The following is a 17,804-nucleotide window of genomic DNA, read 5'->3' as shown; positions in this document are numbered from 1 at the left end:
TAGAGTACACACTGAGGGGTAGTTAGAGATTGAGGGGTAATTAGAGTACACACTGAGGGATAATTAGAGATTGAGGGGTAATTAGAGTACACACTGAGGGGTAGTTAGAGATTGCGGGGTAATTATAGTACACACTGAGGGATGATTAGAGATTGTGGGGTAATTAGAGTACACACTGAGGGGTAGTTAGAGATTGCGGGGTAATTATAGTACACACTGAGGGATGATTAGAGATTGTGGGGTAATTAGAGTACACACTGAGGGGTAGTTAGAGATTGAGGGGTAATTAGAGTACACACTGAGGGATAATTAGAGATTGAGGGGTAATTAGAGTACACACTGAGGGGTAGTTAGAGATTGCGGGCTAATTAGAGTACACACTGAGGGATGATTAGAGATTGAGGGGTAATTAGAGTACACACTAAGAGATGATTAGAGATTGTGGGGTAATTAGAATACACACTGAGGGATAAATAGAGATTGCGGGGTAATTAGAGTACACACTGAGGGATAGTTAGAGATTGTTGGGCAATTAGATTACACACTGAGGGGTTGCTTAAGATTGCAGAGTAATTAGAGTACACACTGAGGTGTAGTTAGATATTTCGGGGTAATTAGATTACACCCTGAGGGATAATTAGAGATTGTGGGGTAATTAGAGTCCACTCTGAGGGGTAGTTAGAGATTGCAGGGTAATTAGAGTACATACTGAGGGGTAGTTAGAGATTGTGGAGTAATTAGAGTACACCCTAAGGGATAGATAGAGATTGCGGGGTAATTAGAGTTCACACTGAGGGGTTTTTAGAGATTGCAGGGTAATTAGAGTACACACTGAGGGATGATTAGAGATTGAGGAGTAATTAGAGTACACACGGAGGGGTAGTTAGAGATTGTGGGGTAATTGGAATACACACTGAGGGGTAGTTAGAGATTGTGGGGTAATTAGAGTACACACTGAGGTGGAGTTAGAGATTGGGTTCCTCTAGCACTTTCTGTTTTTATTTCAGATGTCTTCAGTCTTTAATTACCCCGCAATGTCTTCTCGAATTACTTGCCCAGATATTTTGTTTTTGTCCACATTTTAACCATTCTTTTCCCTTGAATTCCTATTTGATTTATGACTGACTATCTTATATCCATGGTCCCCAAGTTTAGATAATCCAAAAAGTTACATTATCTTCTCTACATTTACCAATCTCAAATCCTTTCATCATTTTAAGGCCAGTATCAAGTCACTCCTGAGTTCTTTATTATCTAGAGAAAAACATTCCTATCTCATAGAGTCATAGAGATGTACAGCACAGAAACAGACCCTTCGGTCTAACTTGTCCATGCCGACCAGATATTGTAAATTAATCTAGTCCCATTTCTCAGCATTTGGCCCATATCCCTCTAAAACGCTTCCTAGTTATATAACCGTCCAGATGCCTTTTAAATGTCGTAATTGTACCAGGTTTCACCACTTAGTCTGGCAGCTCATTCCATAAAAGCACTAACCTCTGCATGAAAACATTATCCCTGAGGTCCCTTTTAAATCTTTCCTCTCTCACTTTAATCCTCTGTCCTCTAGTTTAACACTGCCCCACCCATATCTATTTATTCATGCCCCTCATGATGTTATAAACCTCTATAAGGTCACCTCCCAGCCTCCGACGCTCCACGGAAAAGAGTCCCAGCCTATTCAGCCTCTCCCTATAGCCCACACCCTCCAACCCTGGCAACATCCTTGTAAATATTTTCAAGTTTCACAACATCATTTCTAAACGAGGGAGACCAGAATTGCATGTAGCATTCCAAATGTGGCCTAACCAATGTCCTATACAGCTGCAGCATGGCCTCCCAACTCCTATACTCAATGCACTGACCAATAAAGTTATGTATACTAAATGTCTTCTTCATTATTCTATCTACCTCTTGTTTAATCTTTCTCAATACATTTCAGTTCTAGTATCATTTCCTGTCAACTTTTTTTCTCCCTTCTCCACTGCTGTCATAACCACGCAGTAATTGGGAGGCCGAAGTATTATGGAAGGTAGACAACCAGGAGGCTGGAAGAACACAGCAAAGCAGGCTGCATCAGGAGGTGGAGAAGTGAACATTTAATACTCCACATTTATTTAATCAAATTTTCATACAAGTTTAATGTAATCTTTCTGCTTTTCATCTTCATCATTCCAGAAATAAACCCCAGTACTTTATTTCCTTTCTGTTTTGACTTTATTAAACTTTAGTAATTTATGCACTTTTATCATTCAACTTATTTCCAAACATAAACAATACTCATAAAATTTGTAAAATTATATTATGAAATATTTTGACTTGAGAATTACAGAATCTGCAATACAATTCAAATTACCTCCACACTGCATGTTCTACTCTTCAGTTCCTCAATATTTATAATATACACTACTTATAATATACATTCCTTGTCCTAGGACAAAGCATTTCAAATTGAAAGTATTGGATTCCTGATTCATTGCATTACCTCACAATATATCATCATTAAAATTCATTTGCCTGCCTGTTATTGTATTTTGTCATCAAGTTTCATCAAACTCTTCAAGGTAGCAATTAATGCTAGTGTCTGAGGGGTAGATGCAAATCCTATTACAGGAAGACGATTTGGGAATAGAGAAGCCAGTGGGATATATAGACCATAGAACAGCATAACACAGGAACATACCCTTCGGCCCAACTTGTCTGTGTTGACCATGATGCCATTCTGAACTCATCCCATCTGCCTGCACATGGCCCATATCCCTCTCTTCCCTGTTTGTTTATGTCTCAGTTTAAATATGTTTAAAATGGTGCAATAATTTCTGCTTGTACCAACCCCCCTGGCAGCGTGTTCCAGGCACCTGCCACCCTCTATGTAAAAAGCTTGCCTTGCATATCTCCTTTAAACTTTTCAACTCTCACCATAAACCTGTGCCACCTTGTATTTGATATTTTCACCCTATCCATGATAGGGCTTATGCCCGAAATGTCGATTCTCCTGTTCCTTTGATGCTGCCTGACCTGCTGCGCTTTTCCAGCAACACATTTTTAAGCTCTGATCTCCAGCATCTGCAGTCCTCACTTTCTCCCATTTCCTATTGTAGCCCTATAATTTAAAAACTATTCACGTTGCATGAAGACTTGTGTAATTGCTTATACTTTTTCTAAAATGTAATTTTGCATTGAAGTATCTGCATACTAAAGGTAGAACAAAGATAGTACATTCATCATTGATATGTTTAAGGGTGACTTTTTTCAGGACTCCTGTCTAAAGATTGTCATTTGCATTATCATTTGCAGCACTGTAACCTATGGTTATAATAGACTATTATCCAGAGAGTCAGGTAACATGTCGGGGATGTGGGTTTGAATCCAGCCACTGCAGATGGTGGAATTTGCATTCAATAATAATCTGGAAAAGAGAGCCTGATGATGACCATGAAACCATTGTTGATTGTCAGGAAGAACCCATCTGATTCACGACTGCCCTTTAGAGAAAGAAATCTGCCATCCTTACCTGATCCAAGCTCCATGTGACTCCAGACCCACAGGTATTTGACCCTTAACTACTCTCTGGACAATTAGAGATAGGCAATAAATGCTGACCAAACTAGTGATACCCAAATCCCATTAAATAATTTTTAAAAGTATGTGAACCTGTTTCGATTAAGAGACGATCAAAAGGATATAAGGGCATCCTTTTGTTTCAAAACTACTTATTGGAAATCCTACTGTTGTTAATGTTTTACAACAGTGACTTTTCATCAGACATGAAGCATTAACTCAGTTGCTCTGCATAGATTTTGAGGTGCCGGTGTTGAACTGGGGTGTACAAAGTTAAAAATCACACAACACGAGGTTATAAACCAACAGGTTTATTTGGAAGCACTTGCTTCACCAGGTAGTTGTGGAGTATAAGATTATAAGACGCAGAATTCCCGCCTCTGGCGACTCTCTGTGTGGAGTTTGCACATTCTCCCTGTGTCTGTGTTGGTTTCCTCCGGGTGCTCCGGTTTCCTCCCACAATCCAAAAACGTGCAGGTCAGGTGAATTAGCCATGCTAAATTGCCCGTAGTGTTAGGTGAAGAGGTAAATGTAGGGGAATGGATCTGGGTGGGTTGTGCTTCGGCGGGTCGGTGTGGACTTGTTGGGCCGAAGGGCCTCTTTCCACACTGTAAGTAATCTAATTTACAGCAGAAGATTAGTGTGTTGCAACTGAAATGACATATTGAAAAAGACCTAGATTGCTTGCTAATTCTCTCAATTTTTTGAATGACCAGTTCTTTCATACGTAAATCCCAGAACTTTTTTTGAAAGTTACATTCTCAAGTGAACTTTAACAATAGGTGCCATGTCAGCCCAGATAATGTATATGTGTGAGGTTAAAGTCTGTCTATCTGTGCTTCAATGTTCAGACTGATTCTATTCCTAAAAAAGGGATTTACAGAATCTTAAATGGATTCATGCAGCTTTTGAGCAAAATAAAATGTAATTCTGCAAATACAAACTCACCCCAAAAAACTTATATGTGCATGTGTGTGTGTGTGTGTAAAGTGGGAAAAGATTGTGAGAAAGAGCATGGGCGGGTGTGAGGGGGGGGGGATGTATGTGAGAGTATGACAGAGAGCTTGTGTATGAGCGAGGGTGTGTGTTCAGAACAACATCATTAAATTGGGTTTGGATAGGATAAGTTTATTGGGTATTCTATTTTCAGTTCTTTGTGTTTCATTCTGTAATTTTGTAATTAAAGTTTATTAGTTTAAAACTTGGCAATCGACTCCAGGAATATCCACTATACACCTAGCTAAACAAATAGCAAAGTTATGATCTGGGCTAACTGCTAAAAGAGTTTTTTGAGGGTTCTGGCCGAGTTCATAACAGATTATAATCTGGTGTTGTCTGATATTTAACTCTACACAGAAGCTGCCACATCTGCTGAGTATTTCCAGCATTTTCTGTTTTGATTTAAGATTGCTAGGTTCCAAAGTGTTTAGCTTTTAGAACATAGAACATGACAGCACAGGAACAGGCTCTTTGACCTTTTGTGTCTGCTGATCATGATGTACCTACCATCCTCTGTGTAAAAGACTTCGCTTGCACGTTTCCTTTAAATTTTTCACTCTTGCTTTAACCTATGCCCCCTAGAAAATCCACCCTATCCATGCCTCTCATAATCTTACATACGTCTATCAGTATATAGAAGCAATCTTTGATGCTTTAGCGAAAACAATCCATGTTGCCCAACATCTCCTTATAGTTAATACACTCCAATCTAGGCAACATCCTTATAAATGTCTTTTTCACCCTTTTCACCCCTCCATACCCTTCCTAAAGTGTGGCAACCAGAACTGCACACAATACTCCAAACATGACCAAAGTTAAGTTTTATACAGCTGCAACATGGCTTGCCAACTTTTATACAGTCATTCCTGTGTATTTGTGAAATCAGTTTTCGCAAACTCTGCTATCCACACCAAAAAATAAGTAATCAATTAATCAACATCTGTGGGCAAAAAATGACTATCTGTGACCACCTTTTTCAGCAATACAAAAATAATGTTAAGTGGCATATGGTGAGCAGCCATGCCACCTCACGGGAGATGCGTAGAAGCAAACGTCAATGTGGGTACCCACTTATGCACATCCTCCCCCTAATCTACGCCTTGATACTCTCAGCATCCCCATCCCTCTGCCTTCTCTTGCTTTGTCTCATTGAAGTGGTTGTGCGCATTACACTCTCAACTTCATGCATGTTGTGCTGTTGTGATGGCTCCCATCTTAAGGAAACAGTATTGATATTAAAAGGTGAAAAAATATAAAAGCTATTGGCAAAAGGAACGATTGAATTCTAATGGTGGAGGATCAGTATGGTGGGTGATGAATGAACAATGGCTCTAATATTAGGCTAGATTCCCTACAGTGTAGAAACAGGCCCTTTGGCCCAACAAGTCCACACGAACCCTCCAAAGAGTAACCCACCCAGACTCATTTCCCTACATTTACCTCTGACTATTGCACCTAACACTATGGGCAATTTAGCATCGCCAATCCACCTAACCTACACATCTTTGGACTGTGGGAGGAAACCAGAGCACCCTGAGGAAACCCACGTGGACACAGAGAGAATATGCAAACTCCACACAGATAGTCACCTGAGGCTGGTATCGAACCTGGGTCCCATGGTGCTGTGAGGCAGCAGTGCTAACCACTGAGCCACCATGCCGCCCAAATATGCATTTAAAATGCCTTGGGATTCTCCTTAATCCTATTTACTAAGATGTGGAGGTGCTGGTGTTGGACTGGGCTGGACAAAGTCAGAAGTATCACTTCACCTAATGAAGGAGCAGCTCCCTGAAAGCTTGTGATTTAAAATAAACCTGTTGGAGTGTAACCTGGTGTCATATGACTTCCTAGTGCCAAAGGCATTTCACGGTCCTTTTTAGTCCTCCTAGTCTTTGTTTGAGTTCTTTCCTGCTTTCTTTATATTCCTCAAGGACCTTCTCTGATTTCAATTCCCTAAACATTTACATTTACAGCCTTCATCTTTTTGACTTTTTTCATAGAGGTCTCTTGCTGTCATTTGTGAAGAATCTACAGCTACTGCCAACCTTACTTGATAAGACACATGTGACCATATCAGAAAGGGTACACTGGAGATTCAAGATGATGCTGCCAGAACAGAGAGTATTTTACATCCAAGAAAAGATTGGATAGGAGACAGTGGAAGCTGAAGGAAGTTTTAATAGTCTAATTATTGATATTAATATATGGTAATACAAATAGAGGCAGGTGAGGTATAGTTATAGATTGGAAGAGAGGTCAGTAACCAGGAGGCATCAATGTAAAGTAATTGATATAAGGATTAGAGACACCTGTGTGTACATATGCAGAGGCATTTGCAAAGAGGTTATGCTAAACCTCTATAAACTGCTGGTTAGAACTCACCAGGAGCAATACGAGCAGTCCTGGGCACTATCCTGTAGTAAAGATATGAAGGCAGTGGCAAGTGTGCAGAAGAAGTTTCCAAGAATAATCAGTCTCCTTAGAAAAATATGAAACCTTTCGTTAACTGAAATGAGAAATCTCAGTTAACAGGATAGATTTCAGAAGTTGAGACTGATTTCCTTGGAGCTAAGTGGAGATTTGATGGTCCCTGGGTGCTGAGTTTCTGTAAGAAATCTGTAGTGTTGTGACAGAGCTGGGGGTCCCTTATACAATGGGTTTCAAGATGCCTTCAACATAGTCAGAGAGGTTCTCACACAGGGTACACGATGGGACATTCTGGTGTTGTGTGATTTTTAAATTTGTCCACCCCAGTCCAACACCAGCTCCTCCACATCATGACTGAATGATGATGTTCACTTGGAGAGCCAGTGCAGACACAATAGGTTGAATGATTTCCTTCTGCACCATAACAATTCTATGATTTGGAGGCTTAGAGTGAGTTTGCAAATTCCTGTTTCAAGAAAAGCTTGATTTTTAATTTAAAGTTTTGTACCAAAGGAGCCACTGAAAACCAAAAAGTGGCCCCTTCTGAAATTCTCAGAAAATGCCATCGAAATTAAAATTGTTTTGACTCTCAGATCTTGCCACCAGACCAAGTTAAAATGGAGCCCTCTAACAGTGGAACAAGCTCAAAACTCTTTGCTGCTTCTGTAAATCAGTGCAAGCAAGAGCAGGAAAGTGTGAACGAAAGGTTTCATGTTTTTCTAAGGAGACTGAAATAGTGGTTTACACAGGTTTCGCTAGTACTTAAGGAGTGGATTTTCTGAATTAGTTGTATCAGTCACAGCTCGTGTAAAATGTAATCACTGGGGATGCTCTGAATAGTTTCATTGTATCACTAGACCATTAGCTAAACCCACAAAAATGTTCCTCTCTGTCCTGTATAGATAGGGATTAACTGTCAAGTCAGGTGTATTACACAAACAACCATCACTATGGAAACAATGGCAACAAACACACAGCTACAACTCCTGACTGGTTCTCAGCACCCATCTACAGTCAACTTCCTCAAACGTAGCACTTCAACTGGACAGTTTGCACATTGCAACTCTGTAGAAGGTATTGTGACCATGTCTCTGAGTGACAATATCTTCCATTTGACAACATTTTTCCTACTCACGTACCTATCAATATCTCTCTGTGGACTGTGTGTATCCCTCAAGCAACTTGTCTTTCCTACTATATTTCTAACATCTGCAAATTTGGCTACAGTATATTTGCTTCCTTTGTCCAAGGTTTTAATATATATTGTAAACAGTTTCAGACCCAGCACTGAAACACCACTGGTTTCAGGTCATCAACCTGAAAAAGAACCCCTTATCCCCATTTGTTTTTCTTGTCTGTTAACAATTCTCTATCCATGGCAATATTTCCCACACCTTAAGCTTAACATTTTGTGAGGTATCTTATTGAATGTCTTTTGGAAGTCCAAATACAATGCACCTACTGGTTCCCCTTTATCCACTCTGGTTGAGACTTCCTCAAAAATCTCTAATAAATTACTCTGTCATGATTTCCCTTTCATGAAGCCATGCTGATCCAGTTTGATTTAATTATGATTTTCTGAACATGCTGCTTTTACTTAATAATTGAATATAACATTCTTTCAACGATAGATGTTCTTTAGTGGAGAAAGACTGCCATCCTTACCTGCTCTGACCTACATATGACTCCAGACCACAGCAGTGTGGTTGACTCTTAACTGCCCTCTGGGCAATTAAGGTTGGACAATAAATGCCCACAGTCTATAGACAAATAAATGAAAATTTACTTCAACTACCCCGTGTAGTCCATCTCATCCCTCGTGTCTTTATCCTCAGAGTTTGTTTGGTTTAATCAATATATCCCCTTCTTGAGTACGAATACATTTATGTAATTACTCATTTAATCAATTACTGACATATCTACCTTTTCTACCTCCTTATTAATTACTCAGACAAAATAATTATTTCATATTTCTACCACCTATCTATTATTATTTGTGGGATTCCCTTCGCAGCTTTCATTATTTTAATTGACATGCCTGCAAAATATTTCATTTACCCTCTTAATTGTGCTTTTATTTTTATTTCTCCCATAATCTTTCTATTTTCTCGTGTACTGTCGTCCCCCAATCACCTACTCACTTTTTGCCTTATTTTTAAACCTGAATCATTCCTTTATATCATTATTTATCAATGGAGTCTCACTACTGTTATTCTTTTCTTTTTTGTCTTGTATTCTTTCTTTTATTTTGCCCACAATATATTAAAACACTATTTTACCTGTTTATTTTATTCATTCATAGAATTTGGACATCTTGGCTGAGCCAGCCTTTATTGCCCATCCCTAGTTACCTATGAGAAAGTGCTGGTGAGCCATCTTCCTGAGCTTCTGCAGTCCATTTGGTCTCTGTAGACCCATGATGCCATTTGGGAAAGAATTGCAAGATTCATCTGAATGACACTGAAGAAATGGCGATATATTTCTCAGGATGATGAGTGGCTTGGAGGAAATGGTAATGGCATTCCTATATATCTGATGTCCTTGTCTTTCTAGATGGCAGTGGAGGTTGGTTGGAACATTTTGAAGGTTTATTATAGTTTCTACTGATGGTGTATATCTTTGTTTGCCAGTATAAGCTCCTGTTTTCAGCCTTTCTCCAATCATTTTCCTCATAATTTTGTCCTTCTCTATCAGCTTTAATATTATGGACACCACTGTCTAGATATTTTCCTACTTCTACTTCTCAATCTGCTCTGGTTTATTTCTCATTACCGGATTCAATAGTGAGCCATCTCTTGTTGCACTTTTCAAACGTTCGGTTTGAAAGGAGTCCTGTACACATCCTAGGAACTCTATTTATTTGTCCCCACAGCCCCCCACCCCCTCAGCCCCCTGCACGCATCCAACTTAGATCAGCGGATTTGAACAAAGTCTTATTATTCTATTTTACTTAACTTCTTCCTCCATTTCCACTCCATTGTTAGATGCTCTGCCGCACTGCATGTATTTGTTTTTGATCCTTTATCAAAATTTTATGTCTATCCTTTTGTCTTGCTGAGAACTGTGCCCATTTTTCCCACTGTCATTATGCTATCCTGATTAAGTAAAGCAACTCCATCTCCCCATTTTTCTTCTCCATCTTTCCAAATATGCCACAACCTGTAATATTTAGTCTCCAGTTCCCTGTTTGATTATGGACTCTGTGTAAATTCCTGTGCAGAAATATTTATGATTTTTAATAGGATATAAATTTATGTTTATCATTTTTGAAGGATATTGTTAAACTTGAGAGGGTGCAGCAAAGATTTACAAGCATATTGCTGGGATTGGAGGATTTGTGTTATAGGGAGAGGCTGATTTGGTGGACTTTTTACCCTGGAGCATTGCAGACTGAGGGTTGGCCTTATAGAGGTTCATATAATCATGAGAGGCATGGACAGGGTGAAAAGACACCATCTTTTTCCTTGGGTGGGGGAGTCCAAAATTAGATGGCATTGGTGTAAAGTGAGAGGGGAAAGATTTAAAAAGGACCTGAGTGATAGCTTTTTCACACAGAGGGTGGTGCGTGCATGGAACGAGCTGCCAGAGGAAGTAATGGAGGCGGGTACAATTACAACATTACAAAGGCCTCCTGTTGAACATGTGAATAGGAGGAGTTTTGCAGGACTAAGTCAGATTGGGATGTTTGGTCAGTGCAGATGAGTTAGTCCGAAGGGTCTGTTTCCATGCTGTTTGACCCTATAACTCAATGAATGTTTTGGTGCTTTGTCTTCAATGTCTTCCATAATTGTATTCTTTCCTCATGTTCTTGTCCTGTTCTGTTGACACAGAGCCTGTTTATATTTTGGTTGATCCCTTGTTCCACTCTGACTAGTTGAAAGCTTTTGCATCCTCTCCTCTCCCCAGTTAATGTCTCTGACAGGACACAGTTACCATTCTGGTTAAAGTGGGAACTGTCCCATCGGTGCAGCTTGTTCCTACCCCAGAATTAGTTCCACGGTCCCACGGTAAGAAAAAACCCTCTTTCCCCTTACCTCCTTCTTGCTCTGACCTATGTCCCTTGTTCCAGCATGGACCAGAACAACCAGTTTCTCCAAGCTTCTATTCCAACTTCCTGTTCAATCCTCGTGAGACATCTCTTATCCTGGCATTGGGTAGACACCACACCCTTTGCAGTTCTTATTCTTGGCTGCATTCTGGAGAACTCCCTTCCTCATACACGCATTTTCTCTCAATTACCACCCCTCACCCTGCTCCCATTCACTCACCTGTCTGGTGTGGACAGGTATTTCTGTTTCTGGAATTTTTTCTCCAGCCCCATGAGCTGCAGCTCGGTGAAAATGGTGCGACTTCTGCGAGGCTTTTTGGGGCGAAGAATGCTTTGGTCACTTTCACACTCACTGTTGGATGGAGAAATATTCTCAGGAGCTGGCCCATTCGGCTTACTGGAGGATGTGACAGGAGGTAGGTAATGTGGAATCCTCGCTGTGAGAGCTGGAGAAAGGTGAGTCGCTGAAAACAATGGATACGAGCTCAAGGATGACCCTGCAAAAACATTAATCAGGGATTAATGTTAGTCAAAAGCCCAAACATCATTCTGTATAGTCCTGCCAGCTATGTGGATACTGGGAGAAGACAGGATCAGCTGTGATGTCTGACACAGTCAACTATCTCATTGGCAGTCATTGACATGTTTACCATTGGTGAAATCAGTCTCCCTTTTACAGGCGGAGCGTTTAGAACAGGAGGAAGTAAAGCCAACATTTGCATTTAAGAAACGGCTTTAATAACACCTTGCACTGTGTTTAACTGTTTAAAATATCTCAAGGTGCCAAATGATAATCTAGAAGACATTAAATCACTGGCTCAGGAATCTAAAGTCATGAACATTCAGGGAGAGCTGTACACCTGGTTAATCTAGATGATGATGTTAACCGCAGGGTGAGGTTTAACAATAACATTTGGCTTCATCTTCCAAAAAAGTGACATAAACTTCCCACTGCTGGGGTATGCATCCTAACAGCAACAGACAACATCCCTTCAAGACTGCAGTTTAGATTTCAGTGCGTGTTTTAATTCATTCATGGGATGTAGATGCAATAGCAAGGCCAACATTTAATGCCCGTCCCTAGTTGCCCCAGATAAGGTGCTGCTGAGCTGCTTTCTTGAACAGCTACAGTCCACTTACCATAGGCAACCCACAATGCTGTGAGAGAGGGACTTCCAGGATGCTGACCCAGCAACACTGAAGGAATGGCAACATATTTCCAAGTCAGAATGGTGAATGTTTTGGAGCGGAACATCCAGATAGCAGTGTACCTCTGTATCTGCTTCCCTCCTCTTTCTAAATACAAGTAGTTGTGGATTTAGAAGGTACTGACTAAGAAGCCTTGGAGAATTTCTGCATTGCACAAATGTACACATTGCTGCTACTGAGAATAGGTGGTGGAGAGAATGAATGCTTGTGGATATGGTGCTAGTGAAGTGGGCTGATTTGTCCTGGATGACGTCAAGCATCTTGAATGGTGTTGGTGCTGCACCCATTCAGGCAAGTGGTGAGTACTCCATCACACTCCTGACTTGTGCCTTGCAGATGGTCAACTGGCATTGGGGTGAGTTACTTGCTGCAGGATTCTAAGTCTCTGACCTGCTCTTGTGTCCACTATATTTATATGGTGAGTCCAGTTGAGTTTCTGTTCAATGACAGCAGAAATTGCCAGAAATCAGGAATGGAGGCAGGAATCCTGCAGACAGGTCAGACCATAGGTGCTCTGTCACCCATTCCATGGTTCGTTTCCCCAATGTAGAAGAGGTCACATTGTGAACAGCAAACGCAGTAGACTAAGCTCAGTGAAATGCATGTAAAGCACTGCTTCACTTGGAAGGTGTGTTGAGTCCCAGTTATGCCTGTCTCTTTGTTGGATACGTGGAACATTCCTTGTTCAAGTCCAATTCCAGCCCCACCCACAACTCTTTCTCCAGTATATCCATGATATTATTAATGCTGCTTCCTTCTCTCATCCAGAATTAGAAACGTTTATTAATTTTGCTTCCAATTTTCATCCCGTTCTCATCTTCACCTGGTCTATCTCTGACTCCTTCCTTCCTTCTTCAACATCTGTTTCCATTTCTGGGGATAGACTGGCCACCAATATCCATTAGAAACCTACCAACTCCCACAGTTATCCCACAGTTATCTTCACTATACCATTCTATTCCATTCTACCAGTTCCTCTGAATCTGTCATACATATTCAAATGAAGCCAACTTCGACAAGGGGACCTCCAAGATGTCCACCTTCTTCCTCATCCAAGGATTCCCTATAGTTGGCAGCACCCTCAGCCAGGTCCGATCCATCTCCTGAACTTCAATCCTCATCCCCTCTCTTCCCTCCCACAACAGGGTTAGGGTCCTCCTTGTCCTCACCTACCAACCCACCAGCATTCACATCCAGAGGATCATTAGCTGCCACTTCTGCCACCTCCATCGAGATACCCCCCTCCCCCCCATCCCCTGTCAGCATTCTGCAAGGGCCATTCCCTCTGGGACACCCTGGTGCTGCGTCATGTGTATTTAACTTTTATATCTTGTAAAGACACTGTGAGTCGTCTCTGAACTAATCAACAACTTTGTGCTTTAAGTTAACTCCTGATGATCATATCCCACCACAATAGATCTTGGCCTCTATCCACGTGGCGAAGATCGTCTGGTCTTCTTCTCCCAGAAGTCCCAGGGGTGTCTTCTCTTCCCAGTGATTGGTCTCAAATTATTGCTCCTGAGGATGGTGTTGTGGTAATTCTTATACTTAGTAGTTGTTTCAGCCCTGCCATTGAATGGAGAGTCTTTAGTTTCCTCCAATAGATCGAACAAGCCCGATCATCCTGCTCAATCAGATCCAACCAGGCATTGACATGTCAATGGCAGGGTGGTCCTTGGGCACCCATTCCTGAAGGTGTTGGTGCACATAAGTCAGGAAGCCCTCTCCAAATAAGGGTGTGAGATGTCCCTGTGCCTGGCAAACAACCTGAGATACTGATTGTCCTGTTCAATTCCAATTCGAATGTATATTGTATTGTCTGTAGCTGCAGCTTGTCTGGATTCTGCAGCATGTTTATTCAGTCAGTCTGGTCAAGGGTTGTCTCAATTTCCCAGTATGCCTCATTTATTGTCTGTTTGTCGTAAATTCATCAGAAATCCATCATTTTGAGCAACCCATCTGGCCACACTGGTCCACTCCTCCTTCACTCCCAACACTCCCTCAACAGCCCCATGGCACCTTTCCATGCTGGTGTAAAATGTGTAACATTCGCCTGTTTACTTCCTCCCAAGTCAGCACACAAAAACTCAAACATACCTTCTAGGCAAAGTAGCACTTGATTTGATTTACTGTAGTCACATGTAAATTCCTAAAGAAGGGCTTATGCCCGAAACGTCGATTCTCCTGCTCCTTGGATGCTGCCTGACCTGCTGCGCTTTTCCAGCAACACATTTTTCAGCTCTGTAGTCACATGTACCCAAGTACAGTGAAAAGTTTTGTTTTCTGACAGTAGAGGCAGATCATAACAAACAAGTTCATACCGATTATCATAGGGTGCTTAGACTGAGCAAGGAATACAAGGTTACGGCTGCAAAGGATGTGCACAAAGCAAAATCACCATTTGCAAAATCTACATTGCTTGAAGTTAGAAAGATCCATTCAGCAGTCTAATAACATCAGGTAAGAAGCTGACCTGTAACCTGTGGTGCGTGTGTTCAAGCTTCTGTATCTTCTGCATGATGGAAGAGGTTGAAGGGAACATGACTAGGGTGCGTGGTGTCCTTTATGATGTTGGCAGCCTTTCCTCGACAATGAGCAGTGTAAATGGAGTCCACGGATGGGAGGTTGGTTTCCATGATGATCTAAGCTGTGCACACAACTTTCACTTGTCATACCAGGCTGTTATGCACCTAGATTGAATGTTTTCTACGGTGCATCTGTAAAAGTTGATGAAGGTCCTTATGAACATGCCAAATTTCCTAGTTGTCTGAGGAAGAAGAGGCGTTGTTGTGTTTTCTTGACCATCGCTCAATCTATCTACTACATTCACTGTTCATAATGTGGTCTCCTCTCAACATAGAACATAGAACATAGAACAGGACAACAGAGTACAGGCCCTTCAGCCCTCGATGTTGTGCCAGCCTTCTATCCTACTCGAGGATCAGACTAACCTACATATCCTTAATTGTACTAACTTCCATGCGTCTATCCAAGAATTGCTTAAATGTCCCTAATGTATCTGACTCTACTACCACTGGTGGCAGTGCATTCCACGCACCCACCACTCTCTGTGTAAAGAACCTACCTCTGACATCTCCCCTAAACCTTCCTCCAATCACCTTAAAATTATGCCTCTCATGATAGATATTTCTGCCATAGAAAAAGAGGTCAGCTATCCATTCTATCTATGCCTCTCATCATCTTGTACACCTCTATCAAGTCAGCTCTCATCCTTATTCACTCCCTACATCTAGCTCCCTCAATCTTTCTTCATAAGACATGCTCTCCAGTCCAGCAACGTCCTGGTAAATCTCCTCTGCACCCTCTCTAAAGCTTCCACATCTTTCCTATAATGAGGCAACCAGAACTGAACACAATATTCCAAGTGTGGTCTAACCATGGTTCTATAGAGCTGCATCATAACCTCACGGCTCTTAAAAACAATCCCCCTTGTTAATGATAGCCAGCACACCATAACCTTCTTAACAACCCTATCAACTTGGGCGGCAACTTTGAGGGATCTATGTATGTGGACCCCAGCAAACTATAGCTGGAGGTAGAGCTCAAAAAGAGAGAAGAACGGTTGGATAGACAATGGAATGGATAACAGTTAGCCTAGGAGAATGAATAGCTACTAATGGGGATCAGTAGTGGCTAACAATGGGGTGGGTGTAATGGCAGACTGTGTGGTGACAAGGCCTGGTGTGTGGAGTTGGAGTAAGGACATGGGAGATGTGCCTCAAGCCCTAAAATTATTGAACTCAATATTGAGTCCAACAGGCTACAGAGTTCCCAAGAGGAAAATGAGCTGAGCTGAACTGGAGCACTGCAGCAAGCCTGAGACAAGTATGTGCAATAAATCCTGGCCTAGCCAGCAATGCTTGTATCCCATGAAAGAATAAAAATAATTTTAAAACTTATTCAGGTTCAAAGCTTAATCCACATCTTTCCTGAAGAGAGAACAAGTCCAAATGTGTCTCTTCCCTATAATCCTGTACATTGCTTTTACACAAATAATCTTCCAATGCCTCTCTTAAATGCCTCAACTGAGTTGACCTCCATCCCATTTCCAGGCAGCATACTCCAGATCCAAACCAATCACTGAGTGAAAATCCTTTTTTCTCAGATCATATTATCTACTTTTGCGAACCACTTTAAATCTGTTCCCTCTTATCCTTCATGTTTTTACAAGCGGGAACAGGTTCTCCTGTTTATCTGCCCAGCTGCTCACAATTTTGAAAACTTAATTCAGATCTTCTCTCAGTCTTTTCTCTCCAAGGAAAACAGTTTCTTTAATCTATCCTCATAGCTGAAGTTTCTTCACCCCGGAACATCATGTCAATGCACTCTCTCCAATGTATTCACATATTTCCTATTTTGTGGCACTTACAGTTGTACACAAACTCCAGCTAAGGTCTAACAAGTGTGTTGGACAAGTTCATCATCACCCCTTGCTGTGGCACTCCATGTCCCTAATAAGAAAGCCTAACATTCTGTGCAATATACTAACTGCTCTCTCCACATGTCCTGCCACCTTCAATAGGCAGTGCACACATACACTCAGGTACCTCTGCTCTTGCATTCTCTTTAGAATTGTAACCTCTATTTTATATTATCTTTCAATGATCTTCCAAACAAAATGCATCACATCACTGAACCTCATCTGCCCACTCCACCAACTTGCCAATTTTTGGAGTTCCCCACTATCCTCCTCACAGTTGACAATGCTTTCAAGTTTCACATGATCCACAAAATTTGAAATTGTTCCATGCACACCAAGATCCAGATCAATAATATATATCATGAAAAGTAATAGCACCTTTGGGGAACTCCCAACACAAACCTTCCTCCAGCCTGAAAAATATCCATTGCCCATTACTCTGTTTCCTATCACTCAGCCAATGTTTTATCCATGTTCCTTTTTTTCTACAATCTACAACTTTCCTTGCACTCACTGGAAGATGCCAGAGATGGAGAATTGCAGACCTGGTTTGTGGATAGATTGAGAGGTTATTGCCAATGCTCCTGCAATTTCCACACGCACTTCCTTCAATATCTTTTTTTATCTCATACAGTCCCGATGTCTTGTCAACTTTCCATAATTTGCTCATCAATTTTGCATCCTTCTCATGTCAAAGCTTCCTCCAATCACTGTGGTCTACGTAGCAATTTTCCTCCTTGATAATCTTTATTTAATACTTAGTTAAAAATCACACAACACCAGGTCATAATCTGGAAGCTTCCTGGTGCACCATAACCTGGTGTTGTGTAAGTTTTAACTTACTACACCCCAGTCCAACACCGGCATCTCCAATTAATTTAAGACTGCCATGTCTGTTGCCTCGATGTGTAAATTTCCTCTTTGTTCCCTAATCAGTGTCCTTTTATTACCCTTTTACTACTGATGTGCCTAGAATAGATTTTGGGATTCCCATTTTTGCTGAGTGCTAGTCTTTGCTCATAATCCCCTTTCACTTGGAGCTGTGGCATCAAAATTAAAGCAAAAGGGAATCATGGATCAGCTCTTCACTGATTTAAGTCATGGCTAGCATGTAGGAAG

At 41.2% G+C, this 17,804-nt stretch overlaps 1 protein-coding gene across 2 annotated transcripts in view; it reads right to left on the bottom strand.

The window, feature by feature from the left end:
- Positions 1–17,804, bottom strand: part of barx2 (BARX homeobox 2) — a 115,612-nt gene that overhangs the window by 76,641 nt on the left and 21,167 nt on the right. For both annotated transcript variants that reach the window (XM_043676944.1, XM_043676943.1), the window contains exon 2: positions 11,256–11,532. In XM_043676944.1, coding sequence (XP_043532879.1) covers positions 11,256–11,532 — 277 coding nt within the window. The remainder of the gene's footprint in view (positions 1–11,255; positions 11,533–17,804) is intronic.

The sequence above is a fragment of the Chiloscyllium plagiosum genome, chromosome 35, assembly GCF_004010195.1.
Source record: "Chiloscyllium plagiosum isolate BGI_BamShark_2017 chromosome 35, ASM401019v2, whole genome shotgun sequence".
NCBI lineage: Eukaryota > Metazoa > Chordata > Chondrichthyes > Orectolobiformes > Hemiscylliidae > Chiloscyllium > Chiloscyllium plagiosum.
Note: the sequence above shows the minus strand (reverse complement) of the source record. Positions and strands in the feature narration are given on the sequence as shown.